Raw genomic sequence first — 24,978 nt, 5'->3', positions numbered from 1 at the left:
ATTCCCCCAGACATGTTAGGGCCCACTTCATGGGTGCCACTAGAAATGCCCAGTTAGGAAACTTGCTGGTGCCTGGTAAACTTGGAGACCAGGGAAGACAACGGGAGTGACCTGGGCAGTTTTGCTTTGTGTCCTTTTTCCGGAAGAGGTGCGCGCACATGTCCTTGAGCAGAAGCAGTTTGCCTTCTGCAATTCCAGCATAGTTTGCTGAGTACTGTGGGGTAATCTGGGGTTTGGTCATTTGGGGTTCAAGCCCAACATCTGACTTGTATTCAATCTGGGAGCAATCTGCTTGTGACTTTTGGGACTAGTTAGGTTCCCATAGCAGTCTTTTGCGATGGTGCCCACAACAAATACACAAACTTTGCAATGCACCTACTAACCCAAAATGGCTAGGGATTTCCCTGCACCAATCTATAGCAAAGGTTGCAAAAGATGCTTTTGTGTCTGACCATTTTGACATTAAAATCACACACTGCTTGGAGTTTTCTATCAGTTCTACACCTGAGGGGTAAGATTTTTAAAAAGAGCGTTCAGAAATGCAACAGCTCTGTGGTGGAGTCAACTTCTATACTGGCCAAGACTAAAGTTTGCTTAGGTTATCTAAGCTAGGAGGAGGCCCGACTTCAGTTAATACTGGCTGGATTCATTTATGGCTAATCATTTTAAGAACAGCAGCAGCACTTTAATTCTGCATTCCCAGCTTTACACTTATCAATAGTGATTAAGTCTTGGATTTTTCCTCTTCATTGCTGCTTTCTTGCATCCATAGTTCCAAAAAGTGCAGAAATTATGCATATTCCTTTACAAGTGAGCAAAGAAATACAGAGCAGGTTCTTTTTTGAGAAAGGCATTCTGATCAACTATTTGGACTCAAGAGACAAGGCAGTCACAGGCTACTAAAGAACCATGGATGTTGTCATTTCCAAGAATCTCAGGTGGATCAGTGGCAAATTATTGCGCAAAAGTGAGGCCTACAAGGCATGGAAACATCCAGAAGTACAACCAGTTGCCAAGGTGAATGCAACATTCTTGAGGCATAGCATGCCTATCTTAACATGCTGGTGATCACATTTTTCTGAATAAACTACATGGTTTGTTGCATCCTAACACAAAGTTACTGCAGGAAAATGGCTCTCTGGTATTAGGTGGAAAATTATCCAGTCATTTACCAGCAGATAAACAATGTTTGACTCTTCCTATCATGGCTTTTGAACATTTGGGGGCATTCAAATATCTCACCTTCTCCCTGCTTGCCCTCTTTCCATAACCATAGGGCAGGATGCTGGGATTACATGCAGGAAGTATGTAGTGCCACTAAGATCCACCATCCGCATGCACATAAAATAATCCTGCCATGAACAAAAGAGGTGCCAAGGCAGACACTCACCTAAGCAAACACTGGTCCGGTGGAATCCTTTCTTCACTTCCCCAGGTGATCAAATGGCACACTTGTCTGGAAATGAGCAAACAAATGAGCAGACTGAGGAGGGGGCTAGAGAGGGAAGGTAGATGTGCAGCACCAAAACTGTCCAAATGCTTCCTCCAACCCTCCTTTTTAAAGACTGGCCTGTCCCTCCTTTGCAGGAATGCTTTCTGCTGCCTGCAGGTAGAGGAAGATTTTCATAGAAGTACTGCTGAATCATTCAAATAACTGAGTGCACTTCTGCCTGGCGCCCAAGTTTATTTAGCTGTACTTGAATCTGCTGAAAAAAGAGGGTTTCAGTCCTTCACTGGTGACTAGTCAATATGTTGACTAGGCCAGTGACAAGCAGGGTCCCCCAGGGCTCTGTCCTGGGGCTGATCCTGTTTAATCTTTCCATCAATGACAAGGAAGAAGGGGTGAACAGTCTGCTGATCAAATTTGCAGACGATATGAAAACCGGGGCAGTGGCCCCAACTGAGCAGCAGGTTCTCCAGATCCAAAAGGATCTGGCCAGACTATGGAAGTCGGCAGGAGACAACAGGGTGGCATTCAATGTGGAAAGTGCAAGGTCTTGCACTTGTGGCATAGGAATGGCTGTCGTAAGTACAGGTTAGGGGACAAGTGGCTGGAGAGCAACACCGGTGAAAGGGAGCTCGGGGTGCTGGTTGACTGCAGGCTAAACATGAGTCAGCAGTGTGATGCCGTGGTCAAGAGGGCGAACACCACCCTTGGCTGGATAGCCAGAAGTGAGGCTTCTAGATCAAGAGAGGTATTACTACCACTCTATATGACTCTGGTGCACTCACAACTGGAGTATTGTGTTCAGTCTTGGGCTCCTCGTTACAGGAAGGATATAGCCAGGTTAGAATCAGAACAGTGTAGGGCCACAGGGTTGGTGGCCGGTTTGTAGGGAGTGGAGCTGGCTGTAGCCAGGGGTCAGACTAGATGAGGCCCCTTCTGACTTGCTCTGTTTCTATGTTTCCATGTTAAAAGCAAATCCACAAAAGGAGGAAGTAAAGGCAAGGGAAAAAAACCAAGCATGCATCCTAATTTCTGTAAGTTCAAAAAGAGATTACTGCAATAGGACTGCCTTTAAAGAGCATTAAGGAAGTTTTGGCTGGTCCAAAAGGCAAGTGCCTGCCCTCTGTTGGCACAGGCAGACGGGAATGTACAAAGCTCTACCTCAACAACTGCACTACATGCCTGTTGGCTTCCAGGCACAATTCCAGGTGCTATTATTAATCTATAAAACCTGCAAGGGCCAGAGCCCTACATATTGGGAGGGGGGGAGAAATGCCACAAAAGCGTTGTTCTTACTTTGGCACATGAAAAATCATGCAGCAGTGCTATTCTACTTCTCCTGCTGGGCTGAGAGGGTTTTCAAATTATTCATTTCAAATTACATGGTAATTTCTTCCCTTTTGTGTAAGAATGTTCTTGCCATCTTTCTCATGGAAGTGGCAATTTATTAAAACAGTTCCACACAGAAGTAGAATAACCACATGAACCACTGAAGGAAAGACCAGTCTCTACAGTTTGGGGCCCTAATTCTACAGTTGACTTAATCCAGCTTTACTGCACAATCAAATATACATCTGAGTTAATGACCACGAGTAAGAACCAACCTGTGATGCTGAAATCCGTGACACCTCTTGTCGTCCTGTGAGGTCAGATGAGGAGATGTTGGCAGGAGCCCCTCGGTGTAACCTCATGCTGACCTTTCGCTCCCTGTCCACCCGTGAAATTGCTCTGGGGGATGTGTTTCCTGATGGGAGGGACAATTATTCATGAACACTGATTATTTACAAAGTAACAGAAACATAGAAAGATGACCCTTTCTCAAAAAGCTTATCATCTAAGATTCATCCATGGGTCAAATGATGTTTTTATACACACACATGGGGTCTATTTTAAAGCAGGAATTTTACCCAAGAGACGGATGCAGATGCCTGGCTGTGCTTTCACTGTGACTTAGGGGACCACCTGCCCCAAGTGGCATCTTTACTCACCAGACTGCTGGATGCGGGAGGTGGGCGTGGAGGCCATGGGCTCAGCGACATTGCGGAGGCGGTTAGCTGTGGCTCCAGCAGGAGGCCCAGGAGGCAATGCTCGTGTGGCAGAACCCCTGAGCTGCCCCATCCTCTCCTCTCGCTCGTGTTCTCGCCTCTCCCGATCCATGTCCTCAGGATTCCGGGCCGCTCCCTGAAAGATCAAATGCCCCAGAACACAGCTGTCAGTAGCAGGCCAAAAGGATGCCAGCTGCTTGACACTGCTACGCCAGTGGTTACAGCGGTGACTAGATAGATTTAGAGAAGAAAAGCTAGACTTCTACATGCAGGACTGTCTCTGTACTTTAATTTTGCAGAAATGTTTCTTCCAGCCATAACCTGAATAAAACCTGGCCTCAGGCCCCTTCCTTGAACACGCAGGCTTTGCTTTTGATCAGTCTCTATCCTTTTCATTTAGCTAGTCTAAAAAGGGAAATGTGTAGGTAATATACAGAGATCCAATTTGGGGTAGACCTCTCCTACCATGCATTGTTCTGGCCATAAAGTGCAAAGGTATGTGTATGGCTGACAAGCATTCAGGGCTTATTAAAATCTAATGAATTTAAAATCACTTTAATATACTAATTAGTATTTTAGAAAGAACCCTACAATGGTAGCTGGGTATACGAGTACCTTCAGGCCCCTGCATCAGAAAAGAGCTGGCTATAGGCCAACAAGGACTGAGGCAGCCCATGGCAGTCTTACTTAGCCCTCTTCTCTCTAATTCTCTTCTGAGATTTTATGCACTTGGCTCTCAAGCTTATTTCTACACCCACAAATGGTTCTGAACTTGTTCTTTATGAGAAAAGAAGCAAGAAAATTCTCAGTTCACAGAATTCAATACCACACATAGACTGCAAATGTGTGAAAACACACAGCTCAGCACTAAAGAGAGCATTTCCCTGCCCTTCACCCACGTCAATCTGAATGCTCCACCCGGAAACAAAAATTCTCAGAACCAGCATTACTCACAAACTTGAGCATGTTCCAGTCAAACACATAGTCATAGGAGAAACCCTGGCGGTGGAAGAGGTTGCGGAACAGCTGCCTCAGGTAAGAGTAGTCTGGTTTGTCGTCGAACCGCAGTGAACGGCAGAAGTTGAGGTATGTAGAGAACTCAGCTGAGGAAAGAGCGGAGGGAGATGATTTTTCAGAGGCACATCCCCATCCCAAGAAGGCACTGCTACTCCTTCTCCCTGCTGTGGCTTCCAACAGCATTATCCTCTGCAGAGGCCACAGCGGCAGCATTCCCATACAAGAGAAAGGGACCAGGGCCTTCAGGAGCCAGGCCTCTTGCCTCCTTTGCAGTGGTAATGAGGACATTAACTACAGTACTTTTGAATTGCTTCTAATAGCTGTCTTAAGTGTTTTACATTAATGTATTAGCTTTTCATATAGCAATCCTATTTTAACATGGTAATTTCTTTTTTGAAATACTTAACATATATTTTTAAATATGTTCAGTGGTAGACACATCTGTCAATTAAATTAAATCAATAAATAATACTCCCTTCCACCACTGCAAAAACCCTGAATGAACATTATGCCTACACAGAAATTCCAGGCAGGCAGACTGGCAGGGAGGACAACTCTCTGACAACGGTGCCCCTTCACCTATTTTCAGCAAGAAGCCGAGCCTCAAAAGACACAGCCCTCGCTCTTGCACATATACCTCTGTCCCCCTGGGCTCAGCAGAGCTCAGTGGGTAAGCACAAGCCCCTAGCACTGATGTTAGAGGGCAAAGACATGCCCTCAGCGGGAGAGAGCACTTTGCTTGTAGCCAGCAAAGAAAGTTTGTTAATTATGCAAGCTGAGGTCGTCTTCATCCATGTGATGTCCATAAACACCCGCCTCAAAACCCACAAGGCCTCCTGACCCTACTGACTTCTTGGTTTTTACACTGGGTGTGCTGCAAAACAAAGTACCAGCCACCCTCCATCCATTCGTTTCTCAAATTGCCCCAAGTAGTTACCCAGTAGGGATAGCAGAGGAGGAGAGGAGAAAAATTTTAAAAGCAAGAAAATAGTGGGGGGCAGAGAGCAGTGGAGCAATCTCTGGGGGAAGAGGAGGGAAGTGCAAGAGTTGGATGAATGGGGTGTACCACTCAGGGGCTGTGGGGTACATATGCATGAGAAAAAGGTGGCTTGATTCGATCTCGAGAGAGAAAGTTTGGAGTGGGCACTCTTGGACAATTGTATGTGTTTGGGTCACAGTGCTGGGAGAAAGGGGTTGCAAGAAAATGTCTTGGGCCAGGCCTGATAAGTTGGGTTGGCTGCAAATCATTTACTTCCATGCCTCAGCAGGTTGCTCTCTGTGCAATGGGCATTTTGCCTGGCTCTGTGAGGGTCAAATATGTGGCTCAGTGTTTGTGGCCACAATCCAAACTCTGCTTTGTACTCAGTTTCTTCAGTAAGCATGGCAGCCATTTTGTTACAGCACCCTCCCCAATGTGTGCCCAGAGAACTAGTAAGGCTGAGGTCTAGGCAACACACCTGAGTACATACATTCATATTTTCCTATGCAGGACATGCTATACATAGGTCTGAAAGCCCCCTCCCCAGAGGCTAACATGCGGAAGCCCTAAAATGAGCTTGCCTAGTGAATTACTTCACTAGGCACTGACTTTTGTGACAGACCCCTTACTTACTCTTTTCAGATGGCTACTAGGGCTGAATTTCTTAAAACTCAGTATTTCTTGAAATATTGGTGAATGCCTGAGGCTTTCATGACAGGATGGCATGCACACACACACACACACACACACATATATATATATAAAAATACATACATACATATTCTGCCTTTAGAAGATACAACATTCCCCTAGCTCTTAAAGTGGCAGCAGGGTTTCACAACATTTGTGAAGATTATGACTAATCAGTTTGAGTACCTTTGCATCAAGGTGGGCAACCAGTAGTCCTCCAGATGTTTTGACATACAACTCCCATCTGCTCCAGCCAACCTAGCAATTGGGAGGTCCACAAATTTCCCTTACAGGCACACCTAAATGTAAAAGAAGCTAAAAGAAATATGCATGCACACATAGAAAAACCTTACAAGGATAGCCTTTACAGAGCACCTCGATGGGCGTTGACATCTTCTTTTCACTGATACGTTCATATTTCTGGCGCTTTGTGGCAGCTTTCAGGCCTTGCCAAGGCAGCGAGCCAAGATTGAAGTACATAAGCACATAGCCCAAGCTCTCCAAGTCATCACGGCGACTTTGTTCTGGAAAAAGAGGATGCACACACACAGGCATAAGCAGAGATGTTCCAGCAACCACTCAAATGACGTCAAGGGAAAAAGAAAGGCGGGGGAAAATCCCAAGATGGGGATACAGGGAAGCTGCAGAATCTGGTCAATTCTGCCAAGAATCTAGGCGTTTATTTATATTTTAAGATACTGAGAAAGTCCTGTAAAAGTATGCAGGAAATTTCAGCTACAGGCTGGGCTGTCTTGGTGTTGTGTAATACCATGCAACAGCAGGAGACATACTGACTTTGGTCCAGGTACAGAAATCATCTTAAGAGACACAGCTTCTGTGCATATGAAGCTTTTCAAATCGTGTAACTCCAAAGAGGATTACAATAGTGTGTGCATTATCTAGTGCAACTGTTGTTGTTAGGGTTTGGAACAGTGGGGCAGGAGACACACAAACAGGATTTCTTGTGATCAGATGACAGAGCTTCATTATTTGCTCTTCCCTATGATCAGTAGAAGCCAAGTTGCATGAACAACACAATCCCATCAGACCTGGATGCTTTTTAGAATCCAAGCTTTGCTTTAAAAATTCTACCAAACCAAAAGAAAACAACACAGGTCATTTGCATGAAGGTAGCATCCACTGTCTTAAAGCCAGTCCTGGAGCCAAATAAAGCAATATATTCACCAGTTTGGCCCTTGCATTTTGTTTTTTTGCTTTAACCATTGGTCTCTCTTTACAAGCCAGTTTCCCTCTCAATGCAAGTTGTAGCTTCAGGAGAACAATTTTCACCAGGACCTTTATTTATCCCCAGTAAAGGGATGATTCTCCTCCTGGATCTGCTATTTAAAGTTAATTTTTCAATACAGTGCAATAGCACATGTTGAACTTATAGGTTGGTCCCCATAGTCAGATGTGTCTATCTTTCTGCTTTTTTCTATTTGCTGCTCTCCCAAAATCTCAGGAGTCAATGTCTTCTTTCCCTAGCTTACAACAAAACAGAAGTAGTAGCACATTATATTTAAGAGAATATACTTTATATTTAAGAGAAAATTATTCTTTCCAATTAAAGCATGAACAGGGTGAGTGGGAAGAGAAGAAATCCAGTACAAAGCACTCAGGTTCACCATTAATGGACATAAGCATGCTGAACTGTGGAATGTTACCCTGATCTTTCATACTTGGCCTCTAGCATCTACTTAGCCAAGTCCTTCTAGTGTAGTTGGATTTTCCTCCCTAGTATCAGTGCCATTTCCTTGCTGGGATCTTATCAGCAAAAGATGGAAAAAATGTTACTAAGGAAGTGGCCTAAAGTTTTGAAAGATTTTTCCAGGCAGGAAATAAAAAAATCTAACCTTTCAAGCAGAAGTGCAGAATTTTAAACAAGTCAATGTAAGACAATACCATTTTTTTAACATACTGCTTAACTATTGTACACATTTCTCCAAGACTCCCTAAGAACCGATCTAGTTTGTGAACATTCAATCTAGGTTACAAGGCTTCTTGATCCAATTTGATGCCCACCTTCTATACAGTAGCCAAGAAGCAGCAATGGCCCAAGCAAGCTTTTAATGACCAAGAAATTATTTCCGCCTCCCAAGCATGATTTGTGCAGCCTCTCCCAGTCTGGTGTCCTCCAGATATGTTGGAATTTGACTCCTAGCAGTCCCTGCCAACATGGCCAAGGGTCAGGAATGTTGGGAGTTGAGGGCACCCAGTAGGAGAACGTTGCTACAAAACCAACAAAGCATCAAATCCAGCATGTCCCTATACTCTGGAAACCTAGCATGTTCCTGTTTATCTTAGAGTTGTATTTCTAACTAGTTTTACAGACAGGAAAACAAGGAGACAAAAGAAAGTTGAGAGATGCAGTTTGCATTTTCACAGGTCACACAAATTCTAAAGGGGTGATAGCCATGTTCTGTACTATATATTTTTTCTATTCTATTGCCATTAGTCATCCTGACATCATTTGGTAGAAAGGAAAAAACAACGAACAAAGAAGCTTGTCTGCCCAGAATATGATGCAGAGGGGATAGACCTGTATCTTTAAATGCAGCCCTCTTCAGGTTATATAAAAGCAGGGGAGGGGGAATGGCAATTTTAAGATGTATAGTCCCTGCACCTGCCATGCACCTCTTCACAGCTTCTTCCCCAGTCACCCTGGCAGTTCTCCTTTTCCAGCATGAGGGCCCAGCTGAATGAAGAGGCACAGATTTCAGGGAAATAAACTGATGAGAGGGAGGGAGGGAGAGAGGGAGGAATGGAGTTGTCAATTTTTGTTTCTTCCAACCATAAATTAACCCCATTCTGCTTCCCTCTGAGGTGATGATGATGATTATTATTTTGGAAGAGCTCTCACAAAACCTTGCATGCATTTTTGGGTTCATTTCTTCTAAAATATACATTTTTGCATCCTATTTTCTATAATTTAAATGTAGGGGTTATTTTCTTACATTTTCACTGAAATGCAATTTTGATACCACTTTTTTATTTGAGAACTGCAGCAAAAAATTTAGAAAAGTGCAGATATAAAAGTGCAGCTGCATTTTGGTTTGAACAGTGAAACACAACTTGGGAATTATATTTGCATTAAAAATTAGATTGCATTAATTTCTTCCCAAACCCTTCCTATGGGTGAGGGAAAAATATTCAGCACTTCCTCACCTATGCCATTTTCTGGCTGTTAAAAGTCTTTGCTTACCTATATTATGCATGATTTAGCAGACCTGAATGTTAAGCAGTCTGCCATCATCCACTGTGCCTGAGGCACTTTGAAATAACTAATAAAATGTTTGAAGCATAACTGATTCATTAGTTACTTCAGTTTAACCAGTACGTGCAACTGTCTGCCAATGCCTTCCTAAGAGAACAGTACTGGAACTAGTAGAGCAACCGACGAGCAGAAGAACAAACTTTGTGTTTAAAAAACCAGGAATACCAACAATCCCAGAAAGATTGGTGGGCTTCTTCTGGTAGACCCAGCTGTAGGCCGACCATGTGGGTGGATTCACCCAAAACAAGACTTAGCAAGAAGTAGATGCAGAAGTCACTCTGGCATCCACTTTTCGTTGTTTCCTTGAATGCTGGAAGACATTTTGTATTATCGGTAGAAAGTCTAAGATGCCTCATGCTTAGTCAACTTTCTAATATCCTCCCCACCTCTTCCATCTCACACTGTCACTGCTTCATTAAGTGAACTGGCAACTCTTTATAACTTGCCCTTTTCCTGATCCACAAACCAGTGGAAGACTTGGGGTAAAACTACACAAGTGAAGAAGGTGTCTCTTGACTTGGATCTCTGAAATGACTATAAGGGAGGGGAATAATGTACAGCCCCAACACAGTACTCAGTAATGGGTGTAGAACTGCTTCACTGCTCACCACTTTAATCCCCCAGATCCCAGATGCTTTCTCCCCAGCTGGGCTTACTTCCAGGCTTGGCATTCACAATTGGGAAAGAAGAGGAGAGGCAGCAGATAGGAGGTGTCAGGGGGCCAGATTCCCCCTTCCACGTTCACCAGTGACCTATTTTTAAAGAGATGAATCTGCCCTTCTCTACATTATTCCATTCTTACATCTTTGTCTTTTCTGTCATCCCAGCAAATGAGGTATGTTGAGTCAGTAGCTTGCCTGAGCACTTTTGAGCATTCATCTCCCAGCTGATAAATTATGACCCATAATTTGTAGTCCCATTCATACTCACCCCTGCCCCTGCCCACGTGCATGTTGGTGTGATCATCTGAAAAAGGAAGTACGTGCACAAGCAGCTGCTCATTTGTAGGCAATTACATGACTGGGATCCTTCACTGGAAAGTGTGCCAAGGCAAGAAGGATGCCCAGTGCTGGCGGTGGGGCCAGGAAGGCAGTCCTGCTCCCCAGCAATGTATCATACCTCCTTCATGTAAGTAATGCGTAACGGAGGACTGGGTTACAGCAGCAGTCAAATGCAAGGCATTAGACATGTAATGGGACAGATTTTTTTTTCTTTTGCATAAAATCAAGTATGGAACAGTCATTTCCATTTTTCAAATGAGACTAGAGAAATGACTGAACTGGCCACTAAGATCCACTGCATCACAAAGCTCCTCAAGCTTAAAAAGAGATTGTTTTCTGATCTATTCAAAGCTCCATTTGTCCAAAGCCCCTGCTGCTGAATGGTAAAAATCAGAACAGTTGAATCAGTTTTGATTTCTGATCTGGATGCAGGAGACCCCTATTTTTATCAGAGACTGTCTACAACATTTGCAGAACAGCCGCTCTCATCAGCTGAACCCACCGCTGGTGAAGCCTATGTGGCTGTCCCTTAGGTTTCTCTTTCTCCTCACATTCAGCTCTTGCAATTAGGCATAGATGCGTCAGGTTCATGCGGACAATGCTTTATTTTGACATGAAGTCTTGAGTAAGTGCTGGAAGGCTGTTCAGTAGGAAAGCCCTGGGACTCTGCTGTGCATATTCAGCCAGCTTGAGGAAGGGGCCATGGGGGTATTTACTTGCAAACATGTGCAGAGAAATCACTAGTATATTTATGCCCGTCTCCTCTAACTATTCAGACAGAGTCTGCTACAGGCCCTCTCCTGGGCACCTCTGAGTGTCCATTTCAGATATCTTGAGCTCTAAAAGGGTGCAGGATATGCTAGAAGTCATCTTTTGAGCATGTGAAAACTGAATGGAATGCATGAATCAAGAGTTGCCTTTTCAAATCGCTCCTCCCAGTAACAAATTCAGAAATGTCCAGCTGAAGGGACCATCTAGCTCTTGCTCTCTGCTTCCCCACATTCCCAGGTTTGATTTATTCAGGTTTGATTAAACACACACCCTGGACACTAATACTTGCACTGAAGATTCAAATTAAGGCCCCTTACTCTCAGTTTGGGATACCATAACCAGCCAGTTCAAAAGGAATGCTGTTATTTTTGTCCTCCTCACAATCCAATGCAGAACTACAGAACAAAAATGTACTAGAAGATGGAGCAAAAGCTGGGCAGTCAAAATGAAGCCAGCCAGCCAGCCACATTTGCTTGAGCTTATTTCAACCTTACTAACTGCAGAATGTAGTATTTTAAAGCATGGAATTCCAGACTCTAAATAATGGCAAATTTTTGTCAACTGTCCAAAGAGAAGTTTTGTGGGTTCCAATTATAGTTCCTGCCTCCACTCCTCACAAGACTTCAGACAATCCACTTAGGCCTTGTCCACACAAAGTGTCTTTAAAAGGTTTCTGTACTGCAGGGTTGAAGTTGACATACAGGGTCAGCTCGGGGGCTATCGAGCATGAGACAGACAGCAATGTATGAATGGCATGTTGCATTTGCCCCAGAGGCTACAAAGTTGGTAAGCCTACCCTAAAATAGACCATAGGACACAAGTCAAGCAAACCTATAGGTCAATGTATAAAATTATTTTACATTACAATATAAAATTCTGGTAACTAAGCTTGTTTTTCTTCTTTAAGTGAAGAAAACTATCTGAAATGCTATATATGTTCATTCAATAAAACATTCCTGGGCAGAAAAGTCAACAGAAGTGAAAAGTATGTTGCTTATATCTCACCTTTCAAATTTAAATCTCCAGTACAGCTCACAAGATCATAAAAACATTCAAGGTACTTTTTCAAGATTTGCATATTTTGAGATTCAGGGCCCAATCTTATGGGGATGTCCATAACACTCCAAAGCTGAAAGATTACATTCTATGGAGTGTTGTGGAAATAACGCAGAGACAATAGTCACCTCTGCACTCCTATTCCTCTGCAAAACACTTAGATGGCCATAAGTGTGGTACAAAGGAGGCTGTGGCACTGCCATGATATGTCATATTCTGGCAGTGTCAATATGTCCCCTCTCCTCCCTGTCTACTGGAACAGCTCCAGAGTCCTTCTCCCAGGCCTCTTGGAGAAGCAGCCAGAGATGATCTTCCTGCACCAGCTGTGATGGGGGGGGGGGGTGGAATCTGACTGCAGACCCCAGCTACAAGGCCAGAGTGATCTTCTGACCAATTAGCTGTGAATCCTACGGCTGTCTAGACGTTGCTTAGTAGTCACAGGATTGTGCTTGCCCAGCTTCCCCAACTTGATTTTTTCCATCACAGAATGCTAGTTTGTAATTTGCAGCAACTGATCTTATCACTAGGAAAGATAATTATGAAAAGAAAAAAGACTTCACATCAATATTTAAGATTGAAATATCTAGAGCAAATTCAGGTTTGTAGCATTTGGTATCATCTGCTTTTTCCAGCAGCAATGTCTAAACAATCCTTGAATTCTCAAATTAAGTCTGGTAAGAGTTAATGTCCCTTCAACTGGCAAGCAAACTAAAACTTTAGCTGCTCATTTGCCAAGTCCAAGAGATCTATTCATGCAAACAGCAGCGGGGCCTGATTTATGCATAGCTACTACTTATCCAGTGCAGCAGTTAAGTGTGGTTGAAAGACCCTTGACTAAGAATGCCTTCAGCTGGGGAAAAATGCCTACAAAAAACAGCAATGTAAGAAATTCTACACAAGCTTCTCTATCTCGGTGCAGGAACTCAAGCCTGTAAAACTGGCAGCATGGATGAAGGTTTACACACATTTTATCAATCCAGACGTCATTCTAACCAAACAAAACATGTACTCTGTTCACTATAGCATGGTTTGCATTAACCCAAACCATGGGTTGGGCTACACAATGTACAGACAAGCCATGACTTAGAGCAGCTCATCTGTTTTCTTCTTCCATTTATACAACATCCCCATCCTTTGCTGCAGTGGGCTCTGCGGGTGGAGCAGCAACCTTAACTATGATTGGGCAATTTGGACATCATGCCAAATTGTTGAACATCCACTTCAAGATATCATTTATTATTCTAGTTTGATAATTACTGTAGAGCATGACCAGACAGTTCAAAACATTGCACCCAACAACAGTTAAGCATCCTTGACCATGGTATGGTGCAGTGCTCAAGCTGAGTCACTCTGCTATACAGTGCATTTCCTGTGGGAATGCTATCACAGGTGAAGAAGCCTTGAGTTGAACATAGACATGCTTTACAAGAAAGAACAGGACAACCAATGAAGGGCATGGAAGACAAACAATCTGCAAGCATGCCTTGACAACAGTCTTATAAACATCACATCTAACAACATGCTCCCCATTTTGAGAGTCTCCATAGGCTTGCATTTCATATGTAAAGTCAAAGCCAAGGTTTCCTTAAAGGCCCAGAGATAAAAATGTTAATACTAGCCTATCAGAATCAAGACTGTAATTTTCAAACTATGTTTGTAGGAATCCCAGGGGCTCTCAGAAGTTTACTAGGTTCCATGTAGCTGAAGGATGGACTGCCTCCCTGCCTATTACTAAATTTCCTCCTAATACTCAGACAGCCTCAGTAGAGCATTGGGTACATTCTAGGGCAGCGATGGTCAACCTTTTAGAGACCAAGTGCCCAAACTGCAACCCAAAATCCACTTATTTATCACAAAGTGCCAACACTACAATAAAACCTGAATACTGAGGTTTTAGTTTAGAAAAAACAACTCACAGCCAGTCCAAGCATATCTATCTATCTATCTATCTATCTATCTATCTATCCATCCATCCATCCATCCATCCATCCTTGGCAGCACACTGACCAGTCATGCGAAAGCTTGGACGAGTCGTGGATAATGAGTGGCGGTTGTGACATCATCGCCTGGTGCCGCTACTTCTTTCCGAGCATGCGCATGGCCCCTATGTGCACTGTTATCCAATGCTTGGCTGCTGGGATGATGCTGGGGCGACTTGAGAGGACTCTGGGGACTACTGCGGCATGCATGCCATAGGTTCACCACCACTGTTCTAGGGTGTGCACTCAGTTTGCACAGCTTTAACTCCAAACATTCTTGATCAGTGGCCTTAAAGGATGGGGCAGATGGGGAATTTGTATCCAGTACATTATTATTATTATTATTATTATTATTATTATTATTATTATTATAACATTTCTATGCCGCCCCTTGCCGAAACCTCGGGGCGGCTTAGACAACAGCTAGGTCCAGTAGCCTAGTTCAAACACTGCACAAGTCAAGTATACCCAATAACAAAGCCACAAAAGTTTTATCAGAAATCCCTCAGGAGAAAGTTGATGATTAAAGCATTCCCTGAAGGTAGGAAATTTAAAATCCACATTGTGTGCCAGATTGAGTGCCAGATGCAAAAAGATGTGTCAGAATACCCATTCAAAAGTTTCTTTTTGTTAATAAAAGCCACATCCGCAAAAGACATAATCCAATCAAGTTTGTGAAGTCAGACAATAAGCTATGAATGCCAGTCAATTTTTCTGAAATTTTTAGCCTTTGAGAGTTAGGGTGAATCAGCTGACAAAAAACAGTACAGAAGTACAGAATGCCTGCTATTAGAAAAGACGGCCTTCTGACTTTGCCACTCTGACAAGGATTGGCGAAGTTAAGCTTCTGGCCACTTCTGCTCAGGGTAGATGAAAATCAACAATAAAAAAAAAAAAGATCAGATTCTAAAAATTTAAATCAGATTTAATCAATTTTTATTTAAACTGGATTTTTTTTACTAATGAAATTATTTTTGAGGGAAAATCTATCAAAAGATAGTTTTCTATTTAAAATACATTATAGTCTAAAGGTTATTCATTGTGAAATAAGAATTAGTTTTCAATTATGTAGCACGAGGTTGTATATTCAAGCAATGCTTAAATTTTTTGAAAAATGAATTCCATTAATCCATTCACAATGTCATGCTCTTCCAGAGGTTTCTGTAAGATCATTGGGCAATTTTTCTATCTAGAAGATATTATCACAGATGCTTGGTTTTACAGTTCCCAAAACTAAATTTGTGTCTTCAGAGAGCACATGCCTCTTCTTCCCAGCAAAAACATACAGAAAACGAAAGACCTTGATCCCATTGTTCTTTTGCAAATCTATTTACACAGAATCACCTTCTTACCTCTTAGGTGCTAAGTTTCAAATAATTTAATGAATAAAAGAAGATGGTTGACAGTGGAATACAGTACATCAACACAAGAAGCTAAGTGTGAGAAGGGAGGTGCAAGCAATAAAAATGAAAGCAAAACCTTTTGAACAGAATATTCCACAAATCTTTGGATCTTTTTATGTATAGCCTGAGGTTTATCATATTATTCTTTCCTTGGAGGAGAAAGTGTATAATGGCAGCAGGCTGTAAAAAAGACTCAGTTTGGGGATATTTTAATGAAGTTCCTATACCTAAGGGGAAGGCATGCATGCATGCAAATTACATAGAAAGCCATGATTTAAATCTAGTATTACTGACTAGTGATTTAAATCAAATCCACCCTGCTTCTGCAGACAATCTGCCCCTGATGAGTTCAGTTTTTTTCTGCTGGTAACTTGGTCAGCAAAAACAGCAACAAGAATATTATTATTCAAGGAAGGCCATTCCCAACTCTTCCAATCACCTAAACACAGAGGTTCGTGGAGGATCTTTCTTCACAACCTTCTAAATGCAGAGCAAGTGCAACACTTCTCTCCTACTGACCGAAGTGTGACACAGATCATGTTTACAACACAACACGGAAGATATTCTTCAACCCTGCCAACAATACCATTTCTGCTTTATCAGTTTCAACACAGTGAGAAGATATTTTGTAGACCAAGAGCTTCTGTGTAGCTATAAAAATGATTTGCATCTCCAAATTCCCAGCAGGGACAACACCAAATAATATCTGTAACCTGAGGAATGTGGGATAATGCCACTTTTATGCTTTCAGAAGGCAGCAACCAGAAACCAAAACAGCAGTTTACTGGGTCATACCAGTGGTTTATACCAACAATCCAATATTTCACAGCATTTAGATGTAAGTCTAGCTAAGGCTGGACATTTAATCAGGCACCACGAGAGTCACCCTTCAACTGTTCAGTAGCTCAAGCTGGAAAAGGCCACAAGGAGCATGTTGTACCATTCCCTCAGCTCCTGCAGCTGATTTTCCACTGCCTTCAGTCGTATAGTTAAGAGCAGGCAAAGAGGTGGTGCTTGGGATTTGTGCCACAAAATTTGTTCACAAAATGGCAAAAGCTGAGTCACACCGAAGATGTGACTTTGTCTCCAACAAAGCAGAGCATAATAAAGTTAACAGTCATATCGTGCTTGTCCCTGGTATCTGCTGAAAGCCAATACTGTGTCATGACTAGAGTGTTGGGCTAGGACTGGTTCTCGTCCCTACTTGGCCATGAAGCTCACTGGGTGACTTTGAGCCAGTCTGTCTGACAGGATTGTTGGGAGGGTAACATGAAAAGGAAGAGCATGTACACCACCTGGGGCTCTCTTAAGAAAAAGCAAGATAGAATACATTAAGTGGAATGACTATTCAAATAATTATAGGTAAACTACCTATGAACACAGAAGATCAATTTTCAAGATTGCTTAGTGAGTCGCCATTGTAAGACTTCATACATTTATTTGCCCAGCCCTTTTTTAAAAACAGCCAGCTAAACAACGAATCCAACGTCCAATACATAATTAACTTTGTTGGGCTTCACTACTTAGATGGCTTTTTACCAATGCATATTTATTTATGTATTGCATTTCTATACCACCCTACAGCAGAGTACAATTTAAAACATAAACATAACATTGCTGAAGGACCTAATGTTTATGACCTTGAAAGAAAATTTCTATCTGACTGTTGTGAGGTAGTCCCTTCCTTCTTTCCTTCTCTTTATCAAACTCAAAACGAAACCTGTGGACTACAGTCAAAACTTAACTGGTTACAGAGCAGTATAAACTCAAAGTAGCCTTTTACTAAAGTTGCAGCAGAAGCATCTGTCCATGTAAAGAGTTGAATCCAAACTGAAATTTCCTTGCCTTCTCCTTCTTTCAGTAAAGCGGCTGACTCAACCCTCAGGGTGCTCTTCCTTGCTTAAGGGCAAGACGGCAAGAACACTGAAGACTGCATAAGCGGTCTGCTTGTCGCACCTGCCATTTCCTGACCAGGTCAAGAAGCCATTTGCACCACCTCCCACCCTGAAAAGCCTTCCTCCCATTACAAGGAAGGCAGATTCCCATGCTGTCTGAGAAACTTCACTAGGTAACCTTGAAACTGTTGACTCCTCCATTCCACCTCGCTCTACCATGTCTTCCTCAGAATCAGACAAATTTATGTGAGCAGACTGTCAAGTGTGAGAGACAGGCTCTCACCATATAATTCATAATTTTATAAGTCTTCCTTGTGCCCCCATATAGTTTTTTCCCCTTAAACCAAAGGGAAAAACCCTTAATCGCTTCTTTGTAGCTAATGACCCAACTGCCTGGTTGCCTCCTCTGTATTTGTCCAAGTTGTACAGTTCCTTTTTTGAGATGATTTAAACAATGCAGCATAAAGTAGCCTACCTAACTTTTGGTCATTGTGACTAAGTTAGTAGGATTGCCCACAAAATATCTGCTTAACAAGCATGAAGAACATCCACATTTTTTATCAGTAAGAATTTAACATTTTTATCAATAAGAATTTAACATTTGCCCATGAATAAGCTAGCAGGGCTTCTGGGACTCTGGAATGGATAAGCCACAGATATGCTAGCTCCATTCCCCCACTGTCACATTAGATTGCAGGGGCGTGGGAATGGGGGGGAGGGAAAAAAGGAGGAAGAGAAAGAAGTGTCAAGAGCACTTTCATTTCCTATTTGTATTCAAAACAAACAAACAGGCTGTTCTAATTTGACAGTTCAGACACTATTGTTCAGACACCTTAGAAAGCACTAAAGAGGCTCTACTGAGATATTTCAATATGTAAATTTGAACACATCAACCCTTTAAAGCAGGAGAACTAATTTTAAAAGCTTTGTTTGACAGACTCTGTTTTTATCATTTGCTATTTTTTATTTATTTATTTATTTTTCGATTTATATCCTGCCTTTTCCTGTCCTTGCCTTATTTTCCTATTTTTTCCTCTCTCTTGCATTGGGCTATGGATAAGTATCCTTTTGAACTGTCTCTCCACAGTGTACCCCACTGTTTATCACTGCAATAAAATCTACAGAAAAGATTTAGATCTATATAATTGCATCTCTGGAAACAGGAAGTCATGTGCTAATGTATAATATATCTTTTGTTAAACAGCCCAGAGTTCAGGACATGACTGCAGGCCAGGATTCCTACATGTTTTGGTAACCAGGTATCAGAAAGGAGAGTGCTTCCTAGATATTCTGGGAGTTCAGGTGCACACATGATAAATGTTTCAAATGTAAGACTGGCAAGAGAGGGTCTCCAATAAAACCACCTTTGTATTGGACTGCAGACTTGCAATGATAGACTTTATGTAGGAGATTGTTAAAATGTAAAATAAACCAAATAAGCATTTAATGGTTAAGTTTTATTCTGTGGATTTAGCAAAGCATTCATAAAGAATCCAAGTAAAATGTGTATTCTATGAATGCTTCCAATTAATGAGCATTTTCTTACAAAATGTACCTTGTTGAAGCCTTGTTGTTGAGTAGGGATGCATGGATCAGTCTATCCCAGATAAGTGTTATTTTTGCATTCATAATTAAAGTCCACCCTGTCTTTGCAATCTGCAACCCCTTTTTAAAAAAATAATGAAATACACATTTCTATCTTACCCCAAGCTATACATCTTGGTATGCATTTCCAGTTGGTATTGATATTGCAACCTTCAGAGAAGTGCAAGAACCAAGAATCACTTGCATTCCAATCCACCTATTAGTCCAGGAAGTGTGAATGACAGCAAGTCAACACAGAAATGCAGCAGATTCCTAGATTTCAGTTTCAAAATCTCACTCCCTCAATTACAATTTTAACAGAATATCTCATTTCTAGGTACATGCACACTGAACTGAAGAGGGCCTTAAAAGAGAAAACTAGCTCTGGACAAGCTAGAATCACTATGCATCTCACTCCAAATATCTGAAAACGCAACACAATCATCAAATTAATTAGTGACTAGTGATAGAAACCCTTCTACACAGAAATCTGTAGGCACACACACTAAAAGTCATAACTCCTTTCTAGAATTCTACAATTCTCTTGTAATTCTACTAAAAGTCATAACTCCTTTCTAGAATTGAAAAAAGGCTGAATGGCTTATAAAATTTGGCATTCAAAAAATAGTCCTGGTATTGGAAACTATACCATCCTTCATCTAGCTCCTTTTTCTTGCTGGTATCCCAATATTTTTTATTTATTGTGTTTTTCTATCACAGAACAGCTCAATCTTTGTGAACAAAGCAAAATCAAGCAAGGGTCCTGGTTCGTCTCACCAGGGCTCCCACTTCAAGTGGGAGGAACTAAATAACATAGGAATGTTTTATCCCTTGGTTGTTCAGCATGATGTCCAAAACGGGAATTCTGGCTTGATGGGGGAGAGACAAACATGAGTTAGAACTCATGATTAAACCATGACTCTAGGCTGACTAGCCTCAGGAGAGCAATCAGGGAGAGAGACACAAAATGCAAGCCACAACAACCAAGTATTTAAAGACAAGTAAACCTGAGTTGCTGCAACATCCAAATGTAATCTAAGACAGACATTAGATCTTAAAAGAGCAGCTAGTGTTCAAATGGAACCTGGAACTCATTACACATTTTGAACAGAAGCGCCAAAGTATGACACAAATTTTGATTTAACGGATGTCCCCTATTCCCTGCAAGGTAGGGATTGATAGGCTTACCAATCCCAAGGTGAGTGTTTATGGAGGCATAGCGGGCTGTGCCAGTCAGGTTTTTGTTTTCCCGGTAGGGGATGTGTTGGTGAGTGCGGGCGTCTCGGTACTTCTTGGCCAGGCCGAAGTCAATGATGTACACTAGGTTGCCCTTCTTGCCAAGTCCCATAAGAAAGTTGTCTGGCTTCACATCTCGGTGGATAAAGTTCTTGGAATGGATGTACTCAATACGACTGATCTGGTAATGGATTAGGAACAAGTCTGTAAAATATAGCTGCTATCTGCATAGTAAGCTACAGTAAGATGCACACCATTATAAGGTCAGCTTGAGGAGTCATTTAACTTGTGATGTAGCTTGGAAGAGAAGTCAGAAGGCTTCAAGCAAGAAGTCAGAAGGCTTTTAAGTCCAGCCCCCTACACTTCAGCAGGAAGAACACAAAAGCCACAGGCTAGCAGCCAGGAGCAGGTTTCCCTGTGGCTGTTGCCACAGGCCAAAATGTGCAGAAGAGAGGTCCTTCAAGGACATGAAGCTGGAGTGTTTTACAAACATCCAGCTTCAGCAACTCATCTCAAGCTCCTGTCTCCATCTTCAGGGACTGCCCATTAGCCCATCTCTGTCTGTCTGTCTCAGACACACACACCCCACTCATAATTTTTGGTTAGTAGGATCTAAAAAGCACATCCAATCATGAAGGAGAAGACTTACTGCTGTACAGGTGATCTCCATCATCACTCAAATGCAAAAAAACCTTGGTATTAAAGCTCAAACTACTACAAGAACTGAATGAGAACTCACCATCTGATCTGCCAGGAGCAGAACAGTTTTGAGGCTGAACTTGCGGGAGCAGAAGTTGAATAGATCCTCCAGGCTTGGCCCTAGAAGTTCCATCACCATCACATTATAGTCACCCTCTGCTCCACACCACTTAATAGAAGGGATACCCACTAAAAAGGACCAAAAGAAAGTGAGGGAGAAAAGTGAGAAGCGTATGCTTTATGAGACAGATACTTAGCATCACACTCCAAATCCCACTAAACCTGATAGCAACCCCCCTTATTCTATGAACTTACCCCCTCCTTGCATCATCTTGTAAAATTTGCTTTCAATGTGGAGCTGCGGGTGCTTGGTTTTCACACATTCCAGCTTAATGGCTACTTCTTCCCCAGTGGCAATATTGGCACCTGCACAAGAAAACAGAGCAGCAGCAACAATAGATTGTTAGTAGATTTTTTTTACCCCATCCTTCCTCACAAGGAGTTCTTCCCCTTCCCTTTTTTGTCCTGAAAAGAGCCCTGCAATGTAGACTGGGTTCAGCAAGTGAGTGACTGGCCCAAGAACACCCAAAGAACTTCAAGGCTGAGTGGTGTTTTAAAGCCAGTCTCCCTGTTTTTGTCCAGTGATCTCACTATTAACTACACTGGATCTTCATTTCATATGACTTATTTACTTCTGTATGACTTGGTGAAGGGAAAGCACCTGCAAGGAAACAAATCCTACTACTGCATGATTTACTTCCAATATCCACCCTTTACCAGGTGAATTAATTTCAAGGAGCCAAACATTTTATAAATGGGGGATGAGGAAAAAGCTTCCTAGAGAATTCAAAGCAAATATTTTTTTGCTAAATCAGTACCTGAATATAGCCAAGAGGGAGTAAACACCTGTAACTAAGGGAAACTGCATGCAAAGCCACTGGTGATGAAAAGCATACCCACCTTATGAATTCTCTCCCTAACACAGAAGTGTAAACACAAAGCGATACATGTTTACTCCCCAAAAAACAAAATGCAGTGTTGGCCATTACAGGCCCATATGCACAGTCCTAAATCACAGATGGCACTGAAAACACAAAAACTCTGGTACAGCAAAGGTTTGAGTATGTGTTCACCCTCTGCAATAAATACATCACAGCAGTAGGAAATATTTAAAGTGCTGAAGCACCATGTATGTAATGAAGCCATTCCTAAAGGATGCATCAGAAGATGTAAGTAGCACTCTAAATACAAATGCGATGGGATCACCAGTTCGTCCATAATACTAAGGAAATGAGTATGAGTCGCTAAGAGATTAGCAAATAAACTATGGACTTGAACCACGAACGGCTTGGTTAGAATACCCATTTAGCCAAGGATTCATTAGTTGGCAGTAGCAAGTCAATGCTCTTCACTTTTATTAGACGTAAAGTTAAATGTGAACCACCTCACAAGGTAAAGCAGCCTAGCCATGTTTCACATGTTACAATTTAGAAGTCTGAAAGAAAACCAGCTATAGTACAGGGGTAGCTCCTGTGGCTTATGCACTTGATACCAAAATGCTGTGTGATGTGTGAATTCGCCTTCAGGAATGTGATATATAAATGCTGGTGTCACTTTTACTTTGTGTCAGGGATATGGATCAGAGTAGGCAGACATGGAGTCTATTAACTGATGAATAGACTTCAGTCACCATCTGATGTCTCCTGGAAATGCATGGTGCACACCGTCTTTTACCATCATTTCTATGACCCTGCAGCTTTACAAAAGCTATGAATCAGATTTCCGCTATCATCAAGCCATTCTGGTTGCATACTCCTGTTCAGGCATATCATGTCCTGGACCCAACACTGCTTCCAACACACCAGTCTGCAGACTGTTAAGTCAGCAGTGAAATCACTTACAAGACAACATCCAACCATCTTTTTTTTTTTTTTGGGGGGGGGGGAAGTCGCACAATCCCACCTGCCCCACCTATTCATGTATCATTCTGCTCAGCCTCCTAACAAAGTAGTTAATTATTCTTTGACAGTATAAACATTCCTTTTGGCTTATCGATTCAAAAACAAACACTCAGTGGACAAAAATATTCACAAGCAAATTAACATAAAAACTACTATACACACATTACCATTACATTTCTCATTCAATTAAATGTTGACACAGAAATGCTACATTTAGGTGCCATCAAAACCAGAAATTGTTTTAATGCCATACTCAATCACTAAAAAATTAGTTATTCTTATTTTTGTTAAGAGAGAAGGTACTATTTCTCACCACCAACAACCTTAATTAATGTTAATAAGTTCTGTATTATCCAGCAGCCAAAAATAACAAAAGGAAGACATGCTACAGGCTACAAAAATTATACTAGAGCCTATTTCTTAATCTCAGAGCTACTAATTTTGTCATTAATAGGTGGATTTCAGTTCTGGCCACCTCCATAAGACAGAAACTAATGAAAGAATTGCAGCTTACACTACAAGTCTTCACAGGAAGTGCTGTACCACTTCTAAAATGCAAGCACATATTTCTGTTTGATCATTCAAACAACCCTTGGTTTGTGAGTGTGCAGGATTTTCTCTTTCCTTTTCCCTTTACATTTACTTTTCAAAAAGTAGCATCTGAAGTCACAATTTCTTTACTGTGTTAATAATACTTCAGGAACTGCTAGTAAATCCTATTAGTGTCGCAAGTTTGTTCTGCTAGCTTGCTGGCAGTACTGGATGTTGTTGTTACGTGCTGTCAAGTCAGGTTTGACTTATGGTGAACTTATGAACACCCTTCAAAATGTCTTGTGTCCTCGACAGCCCAGTTCAGTTCTTGTATATTCAAGGCTGTGGCTTCTTTTATCCACCTCATATTTGGTCGTCCTTTTCTTCTGCCACTTTCAACATTCCCTGGCATGATTATCTTCTCCAATGAGTTGTCTTTACTTTGCAGAAGTTGCAAAACAGAACTTTCCCTGCTATTGATTTTAGCTTGTAGATTACTCATGTTCAAATATTTAACAGCTCAGCACCAGGCTTGAAATATCATTTTCAGGCATTTGAGACTAATGTGGGGAGCTTTCAGGATGCATGGAATATTCCCCCAAATACCCCTAAACACTACCTTTGCAAAAATTAGCAACAATTCCTCTGTTCTGATACATTTCTGGGGCCTGGGCTTTTCTTCTGAGTCCATCCAAGCAGGGATCATATAGAAAACACAACATCATGGCACCATATTTCCAGATGTAGTGCTGTAACATCACTGAAGACAAAGACTACATTTTGCCCTCCATCCAAACTGGTGTAAGGAGTGTCATCCCTGTTGCTATGGCAATTGCACCTCACAAGGCAGAGTGGAGTTCAGTTGCTTTGGCAACAGAGACGCTTTCCATCTTGCCAGGTTGTGCTATAGCAATTTCACTGCTGCAGGATACAGAATATCAGCCCATTCATTTCGGCAACAAGGTAATGTTTACTAGAGAAGGGAAAAGACAGGCAGCAGCAGAAGAGGCTTTGCTTTTTAGAGAGTAATTAAATAATTTTAGCTTAGCTATAGTGAAAGCATTTGATTACCAAGATTCACATTTAAGTTTTTTAAAGAGATGTGCCCATCATGGCTATGTCTTCTCAAAACAATTCTAAAGAAACTTATTTTTAAACTTCGTAGGGCAGCCTCTTCCATTTCTGTAGGGTGGCTCTATAAAGCCACAATCAAGATCCTGGACTTAGGGTTGCATTTCCAGCAAACATATTACATTTTTAGGAACCTGCTATTAAGACCTTATGGCTGTCAGGATCCTAATGGGAAAAATAAGATGCTGAAAGAAACTTTCAACGGCTAGGGAACTATTTCATTCTATGCAGCCTTCTCAACTCTCCTACCTACCATTTACACAAGTATAAATGAGTCTC

At 41.8% G+C, this 24,978-nt stretch overlaps 1 protein-coding gene across 3 annotated transcripts in view; it reads right to left on the bottom strand.

Annotated features, from left to right (window-relative positions):
• The window catches only part of CSNK1E (casein kinase 1 epsilon), a 41,620-nt gene that overhangs the window by 2,959 nt on the left and 13,683 nt on the right, over window positions 1–24,978 (bottom strand). For all 3 annotated transcript variants that reach the window (XM_044441054.1, XM_044441055.1, XM_044441053.1), the window contains exons 3-10: window positions 21,392–21,502; window positions 21,117–21,265; window positions 20,330–20,558; window positions 6,532–6,702; window positions 4,447–4,595; window positions 3,436–3,628; window positions 3,052–3,191; window positions 1,391–1,456 (exon numbers count right to left, since the gene is read on the bottom strand). In XM_044441054.1, the coding sequence (XP_044296989.1) occupies window positions 1,424–1,456; window positions 3,052–3,191; window positions 3,436–3,628; window positions 4,447–4,595; window positions 6,532–6,702; window positions 20,330–20,558; window positions 21,117–21,265; window positions 21,392–21,502 (1,175 nt within the window). In that variant the 3' untranslated portion in view covers window positions 1,391–1,423. The remainder of the gene's footprint in view (window positions 1–1,390; window positions 1,457–3,051; window positions 3,192–3,435; window positions 3,629–4,446; window positions 4,596–6,531; window positions 6,703–20,329; window positions 20,559–21,116; window positions 21,266–21,391; window positions 21,503–24,978) is intronic.

The sequence above is a fragment of the Varanus komodoensis genome, unplaced genomic scaffold (genome assembly GCF_004798865.1).
Source record: "Varanus komodoensis strain SLA01 unplaced genomic scaffold, ASM479886v1 scaffold39, whole genome shotgun sequence".
Classification (NCBI taxonomy): domain Eukaryota; kingdom Metazoa; phylum Chordata; class Lepidosauria; order Squamata; family Varanidae; genus Varanus; species Varanus komodoensis.
This window is presented reverse-complemented; position numbering and strand designations above follow the sequence as displayed.